Below are 20,061 nucleotides of genomic sequence, written 5' to 3'. Positions count from 1 at the left end.
ACATGCAACTTGAATTTTTTGGTTAACATGCCCAATTACAACAAAAATTCAGATCTAAACCCTAGGTCTAACCTTCGAGAGGTAAGTCTCCCAACACTCCCTAAACAAAAACCAAATGCCTAAAATATAGAGCCTTCACAAGAAACATGACAGCCTAAATTAATTACATTCTCAAAGAATAAGAAAATGTAATACAAATATATAGGTCAGGATCCAAATCTTAAGAGTCTTGATGCCAAGTTGTTGAAATGATGAAAGATCCCTGATGGATCTCTGCTGCAAATCTGCTGTAGATTTATTTTATTTTTTTGTTTTTTCCTGTTTATTAATGTTTTCTTGTAGAACTAGACGGAAATGCAGAAGAGTTTGTTTGTTTTTGTGTTTTTGATGATTATTCCACATAGAAATGAGAAGTAACAAATGGCAAGAAAAGAGTCTGAAAATAAATAACAATATGTTGTAAAGTCAGAGTTGATACAAATCGTACCAGGCAGATCTCTGAATTAAATAGCCAAATAAAAGATCCAGTACATTTCCTCTAGCAATGACGCCACAATTGGCTGATGAAAACGGGCTGATAAGATGCAAGATTCTGCTGCTGAGTAACCGATTTTTCTATGTATCCAAGTGCTGCAAATGACAGAGTACGGCTGCAAGAAATGGCAGTGTACGGCTGCTAGAATTCACCTCCCATACGCCAAAGAACATGCCCAACAAAACAAACTGTAGGCCCAAGCTGAAGTGGCATCTACCTTCCTCCTGAATACTGTTGAAACTATTGACAAACCAATACCCAATGCTGCTGACGGTTACGTCCCAGCCAGCAATTACCCTCGGGTTTGTGTCCCAGAATGCAAATCGCTCAAGCAAAGCAAATCTGAAAAGAAGTGTTTGAAAAAAAATGCATAATGATGAGAAATGGTGCCCATCTCCTTATAACCCCTTGCAAAGCATTTCAAACCCTAAAGTGACCCCCAATTGGCGTTGGCTATAAAAATGAATTAAATCTTATTTTAAAATGACCATGTCACTGGAAAATGACCTTTTCCACCATAGTAATAAATCCGCTCACCGAATTGCCCTAAGACCAAAGAGGAAGATTTAGAGAATTTCAAGACCTTTCCAACGAGCTATCATAACATGGGATACACATCCAGATGAGGCCAAAATTCCCTTATTACTCCAAAATGGCTATTAACTTAGCCTTATTTAAATATTAAACGCTAACTTAGGAAATATTAAAAATATAACCCAAATAGCCACAAACTGTCCAACTGACATCACAAACCATAAAATCATCCTGTCACCTGTCTGTGACTGAAGTCGGAAATCAAGGATCCACTGGCAGTCTCATCCCTAAAATCTAGGGATGCTCCTAAAATTTAGAAAACAAGCCCTATCCCTCTGAAACTGAACCCAAAGGGTCATCTCATGGAAACCCAACCCTGGGCATGATCATACCTCCTAAAAAGTAGGAATGAACCCCATAAATGTAGGAACTGCCTCCTAAAAACAAGGAACATCACCCAATTGATCAATACCCACCAAAAAACCAAGTCCCCAACACTAAATAACCATACTGAGTCTCTATCCCACCCTGTCAGCCTACAAGACCCCATAATAAGCTGACTCACATGTCTCTGTTAGACTGAGCTAGAGTGGGGACATGACAAATGACACGCAATCCAAGCGGCATGTTAGCTAAAGATTAAAAAACATCGTAATATGAGCCATAAAGTTTCACTGATTGGGAAAATGCTTCGCGAGATCGAAAAACTTTGACTGTTATAACCAGAGTAACGTGAATAGCCATTCAAGTGATTTCGAGATCTGACTTAAGGCATGCTATTCATGGTGAGTCGATGAATCAGCTCGCCAATTTTTGTGCCAAAAGTTGCTTGAATTGCCAAAATCACGATTCATCAAAAAATCGCTAGAAATTGCCACAAATCGACACGTGAAATCGGCCACAGCTAGCATAGAGCGTCAACTCAAAAACAGAAAAAAAATAAGCACTTTTTAAATCTTTTCTTTTGCCTTTCCTCTTTCTTATAACCCTAAAGGGCCTTCTAATTGTTTGGTATGAGAAGAAGAGAGGAAAAGTGAGAGAGAAGAAGGGAAAAGAGAAAGCATAGGGTTGCAAACAGCAAGAAAAAAGAGCATCAATGAGATCAAAAATCAGTCTAGGGAGGCCATAAGATTGCATTGGGAGCTTTAAAGAGCCAATAGCAATACTCCTCAACTTATTTGCAAGAGGTAAGTGTTGATTTTTTTTATAAATGTATTTTTCATTCTTTCGTCAATTTTTTTAGTTTTCATTTATAAATCTTGAATGGGTTTTAGTTTCTACATGTTTTTTGACTAAATTGCAAGGTGCAATCTTGCAAACCCTACAATGTTTTTATAACAAATTGCCAACATCTATTTGATTTTACATTGTACAGTTTGCTCGAAAATAATGTAGGGTTTGCTTTTTTTTTAAGTTTAAGTTTGTAATAATTTTTTCTTATTGCAACAGCCTTAGCTTTCATTGTCCATAATGCCTAAAAAGGATGAGGCTTGGATCTATACTGAAGAATTTCCTGCAAGAGAAAAATATCAAACAAAAAGTTTCTTTTGTAAAGAAATAAACTCGAGTGGCATCTTTAGATTCAAATATCATATTGCAGACAAACCTAGACATGATATTACCCTATGCACTAAACAAACTGTTGAGGCAAAAAGAAAATGTTATATGGCATTAGAGGCTTTGGAACAAGAAAAGTTAAATAAGAAAAGACAACTTGAACAGTTAGGGGCTATTGGCTCTCATGCTCCCTCAACAGCATCCATAGGTTGCGTTGGAGAGGTTTCTTCTAGGCCTTCATTTCCTCCTAGTGCTAATGCTAGTGCTAGTGCTAGTTGTTCTTATACTGAGCCTAGGCCTATTATATTTCAGCCTAGAGTGCAAAAGTCCAGATTGGATATAGTTACTTTGTGCCACACACTACTCCTGGCTCACAACCCTCGCTTGAGAGCAGGGACAGTTTGAACAAGGAGCTTCATGATGCTGCCTAGAAAACAAATTTGCAAGTTTTGGTACTTTTGAAACATTCCATTTATTGCAGCGAGGTAATTAACTTGTTTTTATTTGTTCTCTTTTTTAATTATTTAATATTTCTACTTGTATAATCGTAAATTCATATTTGATATTACATAATGATTTGCTATCTAAATTTCTAGTCATAATCTATTTGTGACATGTCTCCTTATTGGCAAGGCATGATAGATGCTGTAACTATTTGTGGTTTGGGCTTTAAAGCCCCTACTGAGGCTGAGTTGAGTGGCTACCTCTTAGATGAAATGGTAGAGGACATGAAGTTTGAGCTAGCTGACCACTTAAAGGAATGGACCATAACGGGTTGCACCATCATAACTGATGGTTGGACAGATAGGAGGGGAAGAACACTCCTCAATTTTCTTGTTTCCTATGGATGTGATTGATCATTCTACTTTCCTATATGCTAATTTAAATTTTGATTTGTTGATTGCAAAATTTGTTGATGGTCCATGAATCATGAATCATGATAATTAAATGTTTCGCTCTATTTTAATTTTGTAGGATTCACCATGTTTATCAAATCTATTGATGCTTCCTCTCAAATCAAAAACGTCACATACTTGTGTGAGGTTATTGAGGAAGTTGTAGTAGAGATGGGGGAAGAACATATGATGCAGGTGGTGATAGATAATGCAGCAAGTTATGTTTTTGCATGTAAACTTTTAAGTTATAAGTTTAACTTATCAAATTTTGAACTTTTCTAATTCTAAGTTTCTTAACATGTGTAAAATTCTAATTAATTTTAAAATTGTTACAAGCAAACTATTGATGGAGAGGCACCCCACAACATTTTGGACTCCTTGTGTCACACATTGTCATAACCTCGTGTAAAGGACATTGGTAAGATTGAGTGGATCAAATCATGTGTAGAGAAGGCCAAAAATATATGCAATTTATATACAATCATGCATTTGTCCTTGCCACAATGAGGAAATACACAGGAAATAGGGAGTTAGCTTGTTCGGGCATCACAAGGACTGCCTCGAATTTGATCGCACTAAAGTCCTCGATGATATCAAGGGAAGAACTGAGGCGCATGATTGTTGGGAAGGAGTTTGTTTCTTCTTCCTATGCTATGACCACCACGGGGATAGATGTGGGGAATATCCTCTTTGATGAGAATGGTTTTTGGGCAGCTACTCAAGAAATAATCAAGGTAATTTTTATACAATTTAACATTTAGTATTGTTATTTATTATTTAATTATTTAATGATTTAGCTTTATAATTTAGTTTTGACTCAAATATTTTTTTTACATTATATGCAGATCAATGAGGCCCTTGTATCTCTCCTACAAATAGTTGATGGGGAGAAGACCTCTATAGACTACATATATGAGGGTATGGATAGGGCCAAGGAGGCCATTAGAGCCCAGTATGTAGGGGTGTCAGAGAAGTATGGCCCCATTTGGGACATTATTGATAGGAGATGGCAGAATCAGCTCCATAAGCCCATCCATGCAGCTGCCTATTACCTTAATCCAGCATGTCGTTTCCTTCCTAACTTCAAGGCAGATGAGGAGGTTCCTACTAGCCTATACATAGTCATGCAAAGGTTGAGTCCTAATGGCAGTACCGCAGCTACAACCATTAAGCTAAACAAATTCAATAATGAGGGGTCGCTTTTCTCTAACAGGATGGCCATAGAGGCTCACACATCATTACAACCAAATAAAAACAATATATTCTTAAAGTTAATTCGTAATTGTTACGACTTATGCATTTTAGTTTTTGATTTTTTCATTTAGCCTTAAAGTTGTGCTTGTAAATGAGATTAATTGTTTTTCTTTTCCCTCATTTCAGATAGATGGTGGCAAATGTTTGGGCAATCAACTTCAAATCTTCAGAAGATTGCCATCTACATTTTGAGTCTGCCTAACAACGCTTCAAGATGTAAGCACAGTTGGTCCATGTTCGAGCATATCCACTCGAAAGGCAAAACAGGTTGTCTGTGCAGAGGTTGAATGGTCTTGTATTTGTTCATTACAACCTCCGCCTTAGGACCAGACAAATTTTGGCCACTAACTCCTCTCCGATCATTCTAAAGGACATTGATACAGAGTCAGAGTAGCTCACTAAAGCTACAGATGCAGCAGGCTTCACTGAGGAAGACCGTGGGTGGGTTGACCAAAAAGATAGAGGCTGAGGTTGTGCCCATTGCAAAGGAGGAGGTTAGAGCATGTTCAAGCATTGGCAAACGCACATGTGCATGCACAGAGCATGCCACAGACACAGGCCCTAGTGATATTCATGTACCCATCTCACATGCAATGGCTATGGCTCATCGGTCCTCTAGAGCCTACCTTAGATGCCTTTGTAGAAGGCAATCAGAGGCTAAGTCTAAGGTTGCAGCTAAGCTTGAGGATGATGATGAGGCTTGAGCTAGAGCCTTGTTTTTTCATTTTGCTTACACTTTGACTTTACAAATAGACATGTGTTTCATCATCATGGATCTTCATCTTACATACATTACGATTTGATGTCATTTTGATTTGGTTTTATCATTATGGATCTTCATCTTCCACACATTTATGATTTAACAACATTTATAATTCTATATATCTATGTCATGACTCATTATGATCCTATGATTTCTATTTACTTGGCTACAATTTAGATTTTACGTATGTGATGGATTTATCAATTAGGTTTCTTGTTTATGTATGTTAACTTCTATTTGATGATGTTATAGTGTTTTTTAGTTATATTCAGTAAAGGGTGCATGAGACAAGTTTTAAATCGTTAATATCTTTAAATTTCAAGGGGTTTTTCACTTTGTCAATTCATAGGCGATTCACGATCCGAGTAAGCCTTGTCGATTCCAATCCGATTCCGATTTTTGGATCTTTGGTTAGAACATTAAGAACATGCAGGACAGAACAAGAAACCAGAAAATCTCCTCTGAGAGGTATCAAAATAAGGTGTGAACCTAGACATAGGCAAAACATGATGTCCAAAACATACCCTGAGGTCTTGTTGTGAGGTTTTCACACCATTGCCCCAAATCTTGGGGACCCCCCTTTATTTAATCGCCTTGGCAAATTTTTGGATTGTCCAAAAATTTTGAGTTTTGAAAATTTTGAGTCTTGGACGCCTTTAGGACCAGTGGGGAGAGGGTTAGATTTATTTTCACCCAGTTTTTTCAAATTGATTTTCCAGAGCCATCAATTTCTATCCTTAGGCCGAACAAATTTTAAAGAGCAACTCTTGGTAGGATAAAATTGTAAATTTGTACTTAGACGATCATTTTTGAAAATCTAGATGTAATTGCGTAAATTTAGATAATTTTCAAAAATGAAATTTTTGTTAAATTTGGGTTCTTGAAAAATCTTAATTATTTTTGGTGAAGCAAAATTAATTTTTGTGACGGTGAAGTCAAATTGCAAAATTGATTTTAGGCTCTAGAGAAATGATTTATTTGTATTAAGATGCTAAAATTGCTTGGCTAGATCGATTTGAATTGCAAAAAATTGGCTTTAAATGGATTAATTTGCCTTGAAAACTTTTTAGTGTTTAATGAAATTAGTAATTTAATATTGAAAAATGGCTTTTGGTTAGCCAAAATCCAATTTTAATGACGTATTAATTACTAAATATTCATTAAATAGAAATATTTAACACCTCCAAGGCATTATTTATTTTCTTTTTGCAATTTTGGTCCAATTGGCAATTTAGAAAGTTAATTTTCATCATGGCAAAATTAATTTTGGTTAAGTATTTAATTGTGGGGCCAGATTTGCAATTAATTATTTGTTTTTCTTTCTCCCAGGGTCCAAGTCAGCCAGCTAGGGAAAGTTTGTGGTGTTGGCTATAAGAGGAAGCCCCTTCCTCTTCATTCCTCACTTCTCATTTTCTCCTCCTTGCTTGTGGGTGATTTTTTTCCTAAGAGCAGATTTCTCCTAAGTTGGGCGAATTTTCTTCTTGGAGCAGCTTTTGGTGTTGGGCGATTTTCCTTGCAAGTGCAGATTTCTCTCCATTTTTGGCAATTTTGTCTTGAGGGCAGATTTCTCTTCCATTGGCGATTTCTTCATTTTGCAGATTTGGCCCTTCCTTGCTTGGCGATTTTATGCAAATTCTTATTTTTGCAAGGAGCTACGATTTTGCCGTAGGTTGGGCAATTTTATTTGAAGATGAATTACATGATAAATTTTCGATTCGCAAGTGGATTTGAAATTCTCAAAGTCTGATCCTAAATCCGAAAAGTCACTATCCGGCTATTGGTTAAAGTGAATTTTAATCATTTGGAGTTGAAAGGGGTCCTTAAGTTCACATCCTTCTTTCGTTCTAGTCTAAAGATTGCTTCCCTTGGTTCTACTTGCCTTCTGGTCCACCACTCTACCATCTTGTAATAGGGCGACGAGTTGGAGGATGTTAGTGCAAGTAAGAATCCCAAGTGGACAAACACTAAGAAAGACAAAGAGGATATGATGCCCAAAACACCTTTCTTCTCGAAAACGAAGCAAATAACCGACACCAATATCAGTACAGTGGACATGATACAGATGAAGGACAGACTAAAGGAAGGACATACCCCCTTGGCAAAGAAGTTATACAAAAGACAGTTGCACAGCACAGCCCAAGCGTCGACACTTCCATTTCAACCATGATGAGCGACATTGGGATGGCACTTAATTTTGAAGACATCAAGGAGGGGGACATCAAGACAGACTTGGAACAAGATTGGATGAGCTAGGAAAGGTTACTATCAAGAAGAGACATTTGAACACCCTTTCCTCCCTCAATGCTTTTGTTGGATTTGCAAAAGAGTATGAGAAGGATCATGAGAAGACACTACAAGCAACAAATAGTGTGATGAAAGTGGTGAAGCTCAAGATAAAGCACACACCTTGTCCTCCTATGGAAGAAGTTAATGAAAGGCTAGCTAAGTTCATTGTCTTAGCTAAGAAAATGAAAGAAAAGGGAAGATTTATATTAGAAGATCATTTGATGTAAGCCCAAGTGGCAATTTCTCTTTCTTCTAGAATAGGACAAGTGTCTATTTCTAATTGGCCACTATTTTGGTGCCTTCTCATTGGTTGCCACTTTTTGCACTTTTTTCATTGGTCAATTGACGAGGTGGCAGCTTCTCATTGGCCGATGGGGTGGCAACCCTAATTAGGGTTTAAAATCCAATCTGGATTGTCGATCTTGTTTTGATCTCCACCGTCCATGGTATTTTCGGCCTCTATATAAGGCCATTTGCTCTCATTTGTAAAGTGTTGGAGAAATTGTTGCTAAGATAATGCCAAAATTCGCTATTTCTTTCTTATTGTTGTGACTTGCATGGTAATTAAGAGCCTTTGGCGTTATTGCATATTTTCTACTTCCAAATAGAGTTAAAATTTCTTTTGAAGTTGTTAAAATTGGTTGCATTTCAAGTTGTTTAAGCAAGAGTAAAGTAGATGGATAGTTGTATAGTAGCATTAGTAGATGTTTGATAGGGATCAATACTAGACCACTAGCATCCTAGTGGCTGGTTGGGAAGCCTTGTGCGGTAAACTAGTTCATTTTCCTTTGAATCATTGCATCTGTGGAGGTGGGGCTGCTGGTTAGCCTTCATTAGATTCGATCCCTGTCCATTAGCTAACCTTCCATTCATAAGAGTAGAAGAGTGAGTAGTTGGGTAGTCGAAGTTTAGACAAGGAAGTTAGAGAAGTAAGTCAAGTATTAGAACACACCCATTCACCCTCCACCACCATCGCTTTCCCACCAACATCATCATTGGCAGACACATCCTACATCATCACCACCATCAACATTATCTGCCACTTGCATATTTCACAAACCCATCACCATCACCATCATTCCACCAAAGTCCAAGTCATCCTTGAATGAACAACGTAAGGCCGCCTACATCATTACCAACAAATCACATCGATAAAATTGAGCGAGTATCCACAAGTGTAAGGAACATTGGAGTTATTCTCATATCCCGTGAGCAATAACTTTTCAAGAGAGGAATTGTATGTTTGATACTCCGTATCGGATATCCAATTACTAATATGTTATGTAAGTGATACAAAACTCGCATCAACAGGTCTACGACAGAAAATAATCCAAATCAAAGGAATGCCACAAAACACAAAGAAATTGAAAAATGTGAACAAAACTGAAAGGAAATATTTTTGGGTGGTGATACATTGCCAACAACTCAAGGATGCTCCTGCATCAATATATCTCCTGGGAGTTTTGTGCCTTTATTCGGATCCTTGTAGATACTCCCTATGGCTATGATCTAAAGATTACAATTTATGTCTTAGTGACTTTATGTGTTTTGCTCTCCTTACCAACAATGATGGGTCTGTAATAAATTGTGTTTGTTTCATATAAAGGCAATAGATCTCTGAACCAGAAGAGTTCAAGGTGTTATGAAATCTATATAAAGAATTCTTAAAGTGTTGTAAAAGCTTTGCATTGGCGAATCGCCTCCTTTAACTTAGCTTATTTGTGAAAGGTTATCTTCCCCTTTTCTTCTCCCCAAAGAATGAAGACCTTGCTTCTAAAATCTTTGTAAATTCCACAAGATACACCTAGTCCCACTCCTGGGTAACTTCCCAACTACCCTTATATCAACATGAGCCTCTTAGCGATCAACACCCCTCCATTGTGCAAAACTTGATATAATTCAGATCTCTTCAAGGCTTTTGTAAAAGATTTGGGTATATCTTTTCCTAGTAGTTCATGTGTAGGAAAAGGTAGTCGTAGGGTGCAAGTCAATATGGAAGACTGAAAACAAGTATGTGAGGCCAAGATATGCCACATGGGGGAATAGTTTCAGATTTACAGTTTGAATGCACTTTCTATGTAAATGGATATGCTACCTTGGAGTTTATCAAGGTATTTCTTTATAACGGCAAGGAATACAAGAGTGCTCCAAAGTCAAACCAAGCTATTAACTGTAGATTATTTTGCTTAAAAATTGGAAGCGAGAGTTGAAGGTTGAATGATTAGAAATAAATTCTTTACATGGGAATGCTAGATTCTCAGATTTACGTTTGAATGACACAAGTCTTTATTGTAATTCAGAGTTCTTTCAGTAGTCCCAACAAGCATCCGTAGGTTTCGACTTCAAGTTTAACTGGCTTGGCAGTGTTGTAGTTTAATGTCCAGATCTAGTGCCCCATGTGAATAAAAGTTCGGTAATACAGGGAATGGATGTCAGGCTACATCCAATCTCTTCACTCTTTTGGCTCTGCATGGAAGGCAAGCAAGCCTATGTAGAACCATACATACTAGTCATCAAGAAGGGTGAGGCAAATGCATTTCCAGCTCCCACATAGACAAAAAGGTGATGTTAGTCTCCTTGGTTTTGTGCAGTTTTCTATGTTGTAGTTATCTAGTATGGTCTCTCCTTGATGTGGTTACTTAATGGTTTGCATTTTCAGATGTGTATTTAGGGTTTTAAGACTTTTAGCCTTGATGTCAGCATTTCCTCTTGGACATGGGCCCCTACAGAACCTACAACTAAATTTTCAAATAAACTGGCCCCATTATAGTTGTGGTGGAACTCAATATTTTCCACTTCTTATTACTTTGATTACAGTTGATTGTATTGGTTCATTTCCATGTGGAAGTCATGACTTACCATATACATCAATGGCACATGTCTCAAAATGCACTTCTAGGACTTTCTCATCACATGGTGATCCCTATCCATGAATCCTAGCTTTTTGATTCTCTAGAAATTTCATGATGTATATGATTTTTTCACATATTGCTATAGCTATGGTGATGAGGCATCAGATATTGAGGTATCCTACAGCAAATGCAGTAAGGTCAGCTTGAAGTCAAGTATGATATCGCTATAGCATATAGTGAGCAGGTTCATTGTTGTGCGGAGATGTGATATCCCCAATCTCAGAGGTCAAATTAATTAAATGACACAATATTCAAATAATAAATATAATATCTAAATGATTAATAAATAGTAATAGTATAATACAATATAATAATATATTATTAGTAGAACAATGATAATGTCTAAAGTGATACAATATTATATTATAAATTGATAAATAATAAAGCATACTTTGTCAAAAATAATATAAATAACCAAATATAATTAAATAGATTAATAAGTCCATTATCAATATAAATATTATAACAATATAATTAATATAATATAACATCTAATTAATATATGGATATATTACATATTGAAGTATTGATGAAAATATGTAAATATAATTAATTTTGTGATAACTATCCAAAACAAATAAACAACATAAATGTCAATTACTAATCACCTCATTTCCATAATATATTTAACAGAACAGTGTTAGCGATATGTTGAAAGTGCATGACTCAAAGTCACAATTCTTGGAGAAGACGTGACTCATCCATCGTGTCACGTATATAATACAAATTGGAAACAAGTGGAGAGGGACAGAAAGGAATAGAATCGGGAGGAGAGGTAGACAGCAACATCACCATAACCCCATTGAGCAAGAAGGCCCGTGGTAGGCAGCGCGACCCAACCATCACGTATACATCATATTGCATTCAGAACATATACGGCTCATTCCTTGTCACGTTGCACCCATACAACCAAACTATTCGACCTCCAGTAGACGGTGCACACTCCTATTCAACAGAGATTTTGGGCACTAGCAACATCCATGATATCCAGTTTAAGCCGTCTTATGTAGTTTTCAAACATTCATCTAACAAGAGCGTTCAAAATTGCGTGAGGGAGACATTCAGTATTATGTTAATCAAAATCTCATAACCAGAGCCGCTGCAGGATTACAGGCACAAGCAAGGAGAAGTCACAATCATCATGTGAAATAGAAAACAACTATTGATTGAGCAACACAAAGAGATAGTTACACACAGGGAACAAGAAGCCGCCCTTGAATACATCAAATTAGATTAGAGGGAAGAATAAGAGACAAGACAGGTTGAAGAGCCCACAATAAATAAGAAGTTGCTTATCTATCATTTCATACTTACATCTGTTACATTGGAGTCAATCAGAACCTACAATATATGCAGAACCAGTTTATAGCATACTGTAAAAGTTTATTATCTATTATTTAATTTTGGATACGTCTTTAGAGGAATATTCCTTTGGCAGACGATTAATTGCAAGGATTTAAATTAGAGAAGGCCCTAGGTGCATAAATCAATAATTTATATATGTACAAGTCTCGACTCCAAATCAAAGACAGTCTATACAATTAATCCAACGTATTAGTCCCTATTTCTCGAATTAATCGTAGAGGGGACATTACAGTGTTATCTGAGCATAATCCTACCATCTTGTAAGTGAAGGCTTATGGAAACTTACGAAAGGAGGACAAATAAATCAACAATGAACGACTTAGGAAATGAGGTGAGATCCTATATGGAGCGAAACAACCAAACCATATTAAATCAAATCAAGAACTTCTCCAAGCATTGCAAGATATGGGAAATTCTATCAACAATTTGAGAGGTCAACCCAACTAGGCAAGAGAAACTAGCTCCACTCGCTCAAAAAATAATAATGTGTTTCCTGCAACCGGAATACCACAACCATCATTCTTACGCAGAGTAGAGCTATCGAGAGAAGATGGAATAGAACAAGCAATGACTAGGACTGAAGAAATTGCAAGGGCAAATGTAGCTCTAGAACCTAACATTAGAGAAGTGATATCTTTCAGAGAATTTTGTGATGATAAACAAAGGGAGAAATCCAAAAGGACTATAAATGAAGAACTCAAACATAAAATCAATAAAATTAAGCTTCCACATTTTGACAGTTCAGAAAAGATTACACCGCGCCAATGGTTAGAAAAATTAAACACATTTTTAATTCTAAATCCCATGATGGAAGAAGATGCATTGCAATTCACTATAGTCCATCTAGAAGGAGCAGCACATGATTGGTGGACCCATGGGCATATCTCATTGGGACATAAAGATGTGAAATCCTATGAAAAATTCTCCCAAAAGCTCACAAATAGGTTTGATGATAAAGACATCGAATGGTATTTTCAAGAACTAACTCAACTAAAACAAACTGGAACAGTGGAAGACTATGCTTGCAAATTTCAAGAGTTGTCAGTTATGATTCCAAACCTTTCCCAAAAAAGACTCACTCATATATTTATAGAAGGATTAAAAGACTCCACTAGGCACTCTATTAAACTGTATGAACCACAAAACTTGGAAGAAACCATTAGAAAAGCAAAAATGGTAGAATCATATTCATCAAAAGAAAGATCTAAGAATTTATCGACAAAAATATAGCATAAAATGAAGACTCGCGCAAAGACCAGTGAGAGAAAGAATTTTATTTCTACAAAGGGAAATGGAGCAGAGGACACCAATGCCCAAGTAAGGAAGCCCAAAAGAAAAAAGAGGATACGTGGAAGAAAGGCATATGTTTCAGATGCAGAGGCCCATGGGAACCTGGACATAAGTGTGACAAGAAGAGTCAACTCCACAAAATAGAAGCAACACATGAAATAAATAATGAAGAGACTTCAAACAAGAGTGCGAACAGTGATCAAGAGGGGATATGAGAATAGAGAATCATTGAAGCTTCCAAGAAGTTCAACTTTAGTCATACCCTAATCAGGAAATGTAAATATCAAACAATACATATATGTACATATTTTTATGATTATTAATAGAAATTTAATATTTGAATTAAACAAAGGGAAAGAGTGGCAATTAGGGGAGAACTGCTAATGACACCCTATTGTTAGCACCTTCCTAAGAGTGCAATTAGGGAGAATAGCTAGGGCACCCTATTGCAATGGTATGCTAGGGAGAATTGCGGTAAGGACACCCTATTGCCCTATAATTAAGGCAGAACCACTAGAGCACCCTATTGCAAAATTAGTTGAGGGAGAACCGCTAAGGGCACCCTATCATAGTGATAGTAAAGGGAGAATTGCTAGTAGGGCACCCTACTACGATGTGACTATGGGAGAATTCATAGGGCACCCCACTACAGAGAAATTATTATAGAGATCTTGGGTTGAGATAAAGTCCCACCTAAGTATTATAAAGAAGGGTAATCCTAAAGGGATACCCATTCAGGCCTAAGGGCTAGATAAAGTCTTCCTTAAGGGAAAAAAAAGAAATGCACAGTAAAAGAGGATTGATACAAGGAAACACATACCAAGGAGCATGGGAATACTAAGATAAGTTTGCTTCCTTATTCTTGATATTTTAAATAAAATATCACGATTTTTCAATTTACTTTGTTATTCTAACTTCAACATGGAATTTTTTGTTTCAAGACCACAAAATTGAATACATTGAGAGTTTGGATTGCTTGAGGACAAGCAATTTTGGGTGGGATGGACTGTGATATCCCCAATCTCAGAGGTCAAATTAATTAAATGACAGAATATTTAAATAATAAATATAATATCTAAATGATTAATAAATAGTAATAATATAATATAATAATATATTATTAGTATAACAATGATAATGTCTAAAGTGATACAATATTATATTATAAATTGATAAATAATAAAGTATACTTTGTCAAAAATATTATAAATAATCAAACATAAGTAAATAGATTAATAAGTCCACTATCAATATAAATATTATAACAATATAATTATAATATAACATCTAATTAATTTATGGATATATTACATATTGAAGTATTGATGAAAATATGTAAATATAATTAATTTTGTGATAACTATCCAAAACAAATAAACAACATAAATGTCAATTACTAATCACCTCATTTCCATAATATATTCAATAGAACAGTGTTAGCAATATGTTGAAAGTGCGTGACTCAAAGTCACGATTCTTTGGAGAAGATGTGATTGATCCATCATGTCACGTGTGTAATACAAATTGGAAACAAGAGGAGAGGGACAAAAAGGAATAGAATTGGGAGGAGAGGTAGACGGCAACATCACCATAACCCCATCGAGCAAGAAGGCCCGTGGTAGGCAACGTGACCCAACCATCACGTATACATCATATTGCATTCAAAACATAAACGGCTCATTCCTTGTCATGTTGCACCCATACGACCAAACTGTTAGACCTCCAGTAGATGGTGCACACTCCTGTTCAACGAAGACATTCTAGTCACTAGCAACATCCATGACATCCAGTTTAAGCCGTCTTATGCAATTTTCAAACATTCATATAATAGGAACATTCAAAATTGCATGAGGGAGACACTCAGCATTATGTTAATCAAAATCTCATAACTAGAGCCGCTGTAGGAATACAAGCATGAGCAAGGAGAAGTCACAATCATCACATGAAATAGAAAACAATTATTGACTGAGCAGCACAGAGAGAGAATTACACACAAGGAACGAGAAGCCACCCTTGAATACATCAAATTAGATTAGAGGGAAGAATAAAAGATAAGACAAGTAGACGAGCCCACAATAAATAAGAAGTTGGTTATCTATCATTTCATACTCAAATTAGATTAGAGGGAAGAATAAAAGATAAGACAGGTAGAAAAGCCCACAATAAATAAGAAGTTGGTTATCTATCATTTCATACTTATATCTATTACATTGGAGTCAATCAGAACTTGCAATATATGTAGAACCGGTTTATAGAATACTGTAAAAGTTTAAAATCTATTATTTAGTTTTGGACAAGTCTTTAGAGGAATATTCCTTTGGCAGACGATTAATTGCAAATTTGCAAGGATTTAAATTAGAGAAGTCCCTAGGTGCATTAATCAATAATTTATATATGTACAAGTCTCAACTCCAAATCAAAGCTAGTATGTATAATTAATCCAACAAATTAGTCCCTATTCCTCGAATTAATCGTAGAGGGGACATTACAGGAGAAGGCTCATTATCGATATGGCGATGAGCAATAAAGGAAGGTATATCGCTGTAACTTATGGCGATCATTAGCAACTAGGATGTCATGGATTTGGCTGTGGCGATGACCGATGAGGCTGTCAATAATAGTTATGATGACGGGTAAAGGAAGCCAGATATGAAGTTTTCGCTGTATGTTATGGCGAAATGAATCATCGAAGATCGGAGAAATGACATTTTGTCACAGCGACCGTGATGAGAAATCTTGCATTACTATAGGTTTTGGCAATGAAGGGTCTTGGAGATGTTGGACCGCTATTGCAACAACGATAAGGAGTTTGGTGATCGAAGGAAGCAGCATTTTGTTATAGCAATAAAGAAAAATTTACAATAGATCCTATGATCACTATACCCTAAAGTGATGGTGCCTATCGGAGGTCGTAGAAGGAGACTTATTGTATAGCAGTGAGTGATAGTGTCATCGCTATTGCTATGAAGATGACAATGAGAGACAGAGTAGATTGCTAATAGGGAGAACTAGATGGGAAACTTGTCGCAGGAGCAAGCCCTAGCTGCAGGAATGGATAATGACTTGGGAGTGACAAAGATGAGCAAGAAGATCGAGCATATGGTCGGGACTTAACCGTTACCACAGGGCTGATCGAGGAGGATAAATTCTTGAAGCATATTGAACCATGAGGAATCAACATCAGATTCGGCTCATGAATTTTTTCTATTTTGTAATTTTGTTTTACTAATCAGTATGTAATTTTGAATATCAATTAGCTGATTAGGATTAATTTTGCGAAACGAAGGGTCACACCTTTTCACATTTGTAACCAATTGATTGTATATAAATATAAAGATCGAATTTGAAGATGAATCATCACCATATATTGCTATATACATTGCATCAATAAAAGTTGGATCCTCTTGCTTGAACTGAACTGTGTTATCTGTATGCACCAGCAACACATTTATTTGTCGTGAACAACATCAAATTCAATACAAGGATTTCAAGTGCTCATTTGACTTTTTGGTGATATCATCTCTGTCTTGTTTACTTTGTTCCTTGGATTAAATTTCGAATTTAATTTGATTGACTGTCCAATTTATTGAAAGCTGTAAGTTATTTCAATATTTGTTAAACAGCAACATTGTATTGATTGTTCAATCTATATTACTGTCTTATTGGCCTCTTCAGGAAAGTTAAATTCAATAGGACTTAATATTGGAATGTAATTAGGTATTCAACAATTCATACTCCATTTAAGTGATAGCAATTTATCTTAGAGGGATTTATTGTCTGTCTCTAAGGGTTACTTTAACATAATAAATGATTGATAGAGTAATGATAATGACTCCATTAGTTAAGGCACTAATCTATTGATTATTGTTTTGAGTTTTCATGCTGATTGCAGAAAGGAAACACATCCAAGTGGCAAAGATCTTCAACATATCATATATTCATATTTATACTTACAAAACATTTACCAACTAATTAATCATTTCAAAACACCCAAGTCCTCCAAATCATCTGCTGTAAAAAGCCTCTAGGGTGTGAGGTATAGGCCTACCAGCCCTGCAGAACCAGAATTGCAAAGGTTCACATTCAGTTAGAGTGGAACCTTTCAGTTAGAGTGGAACCTTTCAGTTGGCAAATTGCTATTAAGAATTCCCACAATTGGATTATCATTCCATAGGAAACCTAATCTGCTAATTTGGGCACCAACAAGTTGCAATCACCATTATCTTGCACAAACTAATTTTGCACATACCCATAATATGCTTTAAACTTTTACAAATGCACCAGATATCTATGTCTATCAGGATGTACACAAGCTTCTTACGGCAGCCAACAAAACTGTGTAAATATCTGCTTCTAATTAGTTTCCAACAGTGATCCAAATGAAATAATTTTGGTCTAGCACAATATAATAGCTCTGAGATACTGATGTCAACTCTTTAATTGGATTTACATGCAATAATTAGCAGTTATCTTCTCAACTAGTCTCACAATTTACATTATCTAGGAGCACCTTTATGGGGGGCAAACTACTCCAAATAATTTGCCCAATCATATAGCTATCTAACATAACACAACTTGCTACCCATGCTGGCATAATCTGAATGATCCCTATCTCACAATATGGAACTGAATGCCATCATGTTTTTAATCTTTCTTATGAAATTTTAAATCTTTTTCCATCTAACAGGTTTTTCTGCAGCTAAAATGTTATAATGTAGCTTAGCACAATCACACGAAGGTTCAGGTCTTTTGATTAGAAGCAAGTTCGCCCGGACTTAAGATTCTACTTCCCCTTCGTATCTCGATATAGTGTCTCTGTTTTAGCTTGCATCCTACAAATGATATGCTCATTAATCTTGGGCCAAAATATAATTTAGTAGAACTTCATTGCATGACGCCTTTACTTTGGCCAAAATCAAGTCTCTGCCTAAGCCTCAGCTTCACCCTGCTTGCCCAATCATCACCTCCTTTATCTAGATCCCTGACCATGTGTACTGTTTAATTTAGGACACGTGCGCTACAGAGACATTCGCGTAGCACACACTCATCCCGGGAATCTGCAAACCAAAGGCAGGCGCTAAAGCGCTACAACTGCTGCCCCTAGTAGTGTAACACTCCCTATGGCAGGCCACAGACATCGGAATTCTTACTAAGTTGTTTTACCCTTCATTTTGGCCTCATTTTAAAGCTTCTTGACCACTTGAACATTCTTTAGGCCATGGTGATTTTACAGCTCTTTGGTCATCTCATTTGTTTTCTCTACCATCTCCTATGTGTACAAGCTCGTTCTCACCTTCAATCCACTAAGCTTTGGCATCTTGGCTTCAAAGGGGAGTTGTCTCACACCTCACACTCGTTTACTTTCATTTGATAAAGCATATCTATAGAATTTTTTGTTATTATCTATTATTATTCTATCATTACATTTTTTCAATTTGTAGAAAAACAAAGCCTATCAGGGTTCTCCGCTAGTTAATACAAATTCAAATGGGCACAAGGTCAGGCTTTGGTGGCCCAAAAAGCCTACTTTTATCAGCAGCTTCTGTGCATATTTAAAGGCATCACCCACACTTTCAATCTAGCTATTGAAATCATTGATTATATTATTAATGGAAGAGATGAGAATATACTCTAAAACAGCAACGTCCGTCTCAACTCTCACTATTAACGCCGACAAACAAAATTTATAATTTGAGAAAATCAACTATTGTAAGACAGCAATGACCTAACATTCAAATAGAGGCATTCCAAGAAAAGTCGGTATTCACCTGAGCTTGAATCCATTTTGCAATTCACAGATGAGAAAGGGAGGCAATTGTGAGCTACCAAATCTCCCGTGATGAAAGAGCAAGCCATTGAAATTAGCGTTAAGTAGAACCTTACTATTACTCAATGTGGAGGCCTTGCAAAATCCTTTCCAATTTGATCTCCAAACCGCGTCATTCAAGCTGGAGATAATTTGTGAATACTATGGCGTCTCCAACCTGAATAAGATATAAAAACAAAAATACAGAGATAAGCCGATTATCTCTGGAGGATGTTAATCAATAGAATATATCTTCTGGAACGTTAAAACTCTTCCTTTGAGAATGGTATGTTTCCCTCTTGAGTTTATCATTGAAAAACATTACACATTATTCTAAGCATGGGTTAAGATTGGGAATTGATGGTTTGATGTTCGAGGAGAGAACGGTATAGCATATTTATATTTAATATTTATTTTGTTTTACTTTATTTGCTTTTTATTATCAGTCTTTGCCTTTTAAGGCAGCAAACTAATGTTTTCATCTGTATTTCTCAATTAAATTTTGTAATTTTAAATATTATAAAATTAATTTATAAGGAGTAATTTTCTTTTTTTATTAGCTATTTACAATGTTTTTTGGGAGTTTATCTCTTCACATTTAGAGTCTGTTTGGTTCGTAGAATTGTAAAAATTCGAATTTTGACAAACCCCGATTTAGCCAAATCAAGAATTTGCAAATCTTGATTCTTTTTTTAAGATTTTAATTGAATTGTTTGTTTCATACGGAAGATGAATAGGAAGATACATTATTATGCATTTATTTCTTCAAATTGAAATTCGAATTTGATTTTTTTAATTGATTTTTTTTTAATTATATTAAAAAAAAATTAATTTTTTCTTTTTAATTTTTTTTTAAAATTTTT

The 20,061-nt window shown here is 35.9% G+C and overlaps 1 protein-coding gene across 1 annotated transcript in view; it reads right to left on the bottom strand.

Annotated features, from left to right (window-relative positions):
- The window catches only part of MAP1C (methionine aminopeptidase 1B), a 266,196-nt gene extending 246,719 nt beyond the window's left edge, over positions 1-19,477 (bottom strand). Inside the window, exon 1 of the mRNA XM_089788662.1 lies at positions 19,161-19,477. Within this exon, the coding sequence (XP_089644788.1) occupies positions 19,161-19,248 (88 nt within the window). The 5' untranslated portion in view covers positions 19,249-19,477. The remainder of the gene's footprint in view (positions 1-19,160) is intronic.
- Between the last annotated feature and the right edge of the window lie 584 nt (positions 19,478-20,061).

The sequence above is a fragment of the Cupressus sempervirens genome, chromosome 1 (genome assembly GCF_028749045.1).
Source record: "Cupressus sempervirens isolate cs-2001-9-10 chromosome 1, ASM2874904v1, whole genome shotgun sequence".
NCBI classification, from domain to species: Eukaryota; Viridiplantae; Streptophyta; class Pinopsida; order Cupressales; family Cupressaceae; genus Cupressus; species Cupressus sempervirens.
Note: the sequence above shows the minus strand (reverse complement) of the source record. Positions and strands in the feature narration are given on the sequence as shown.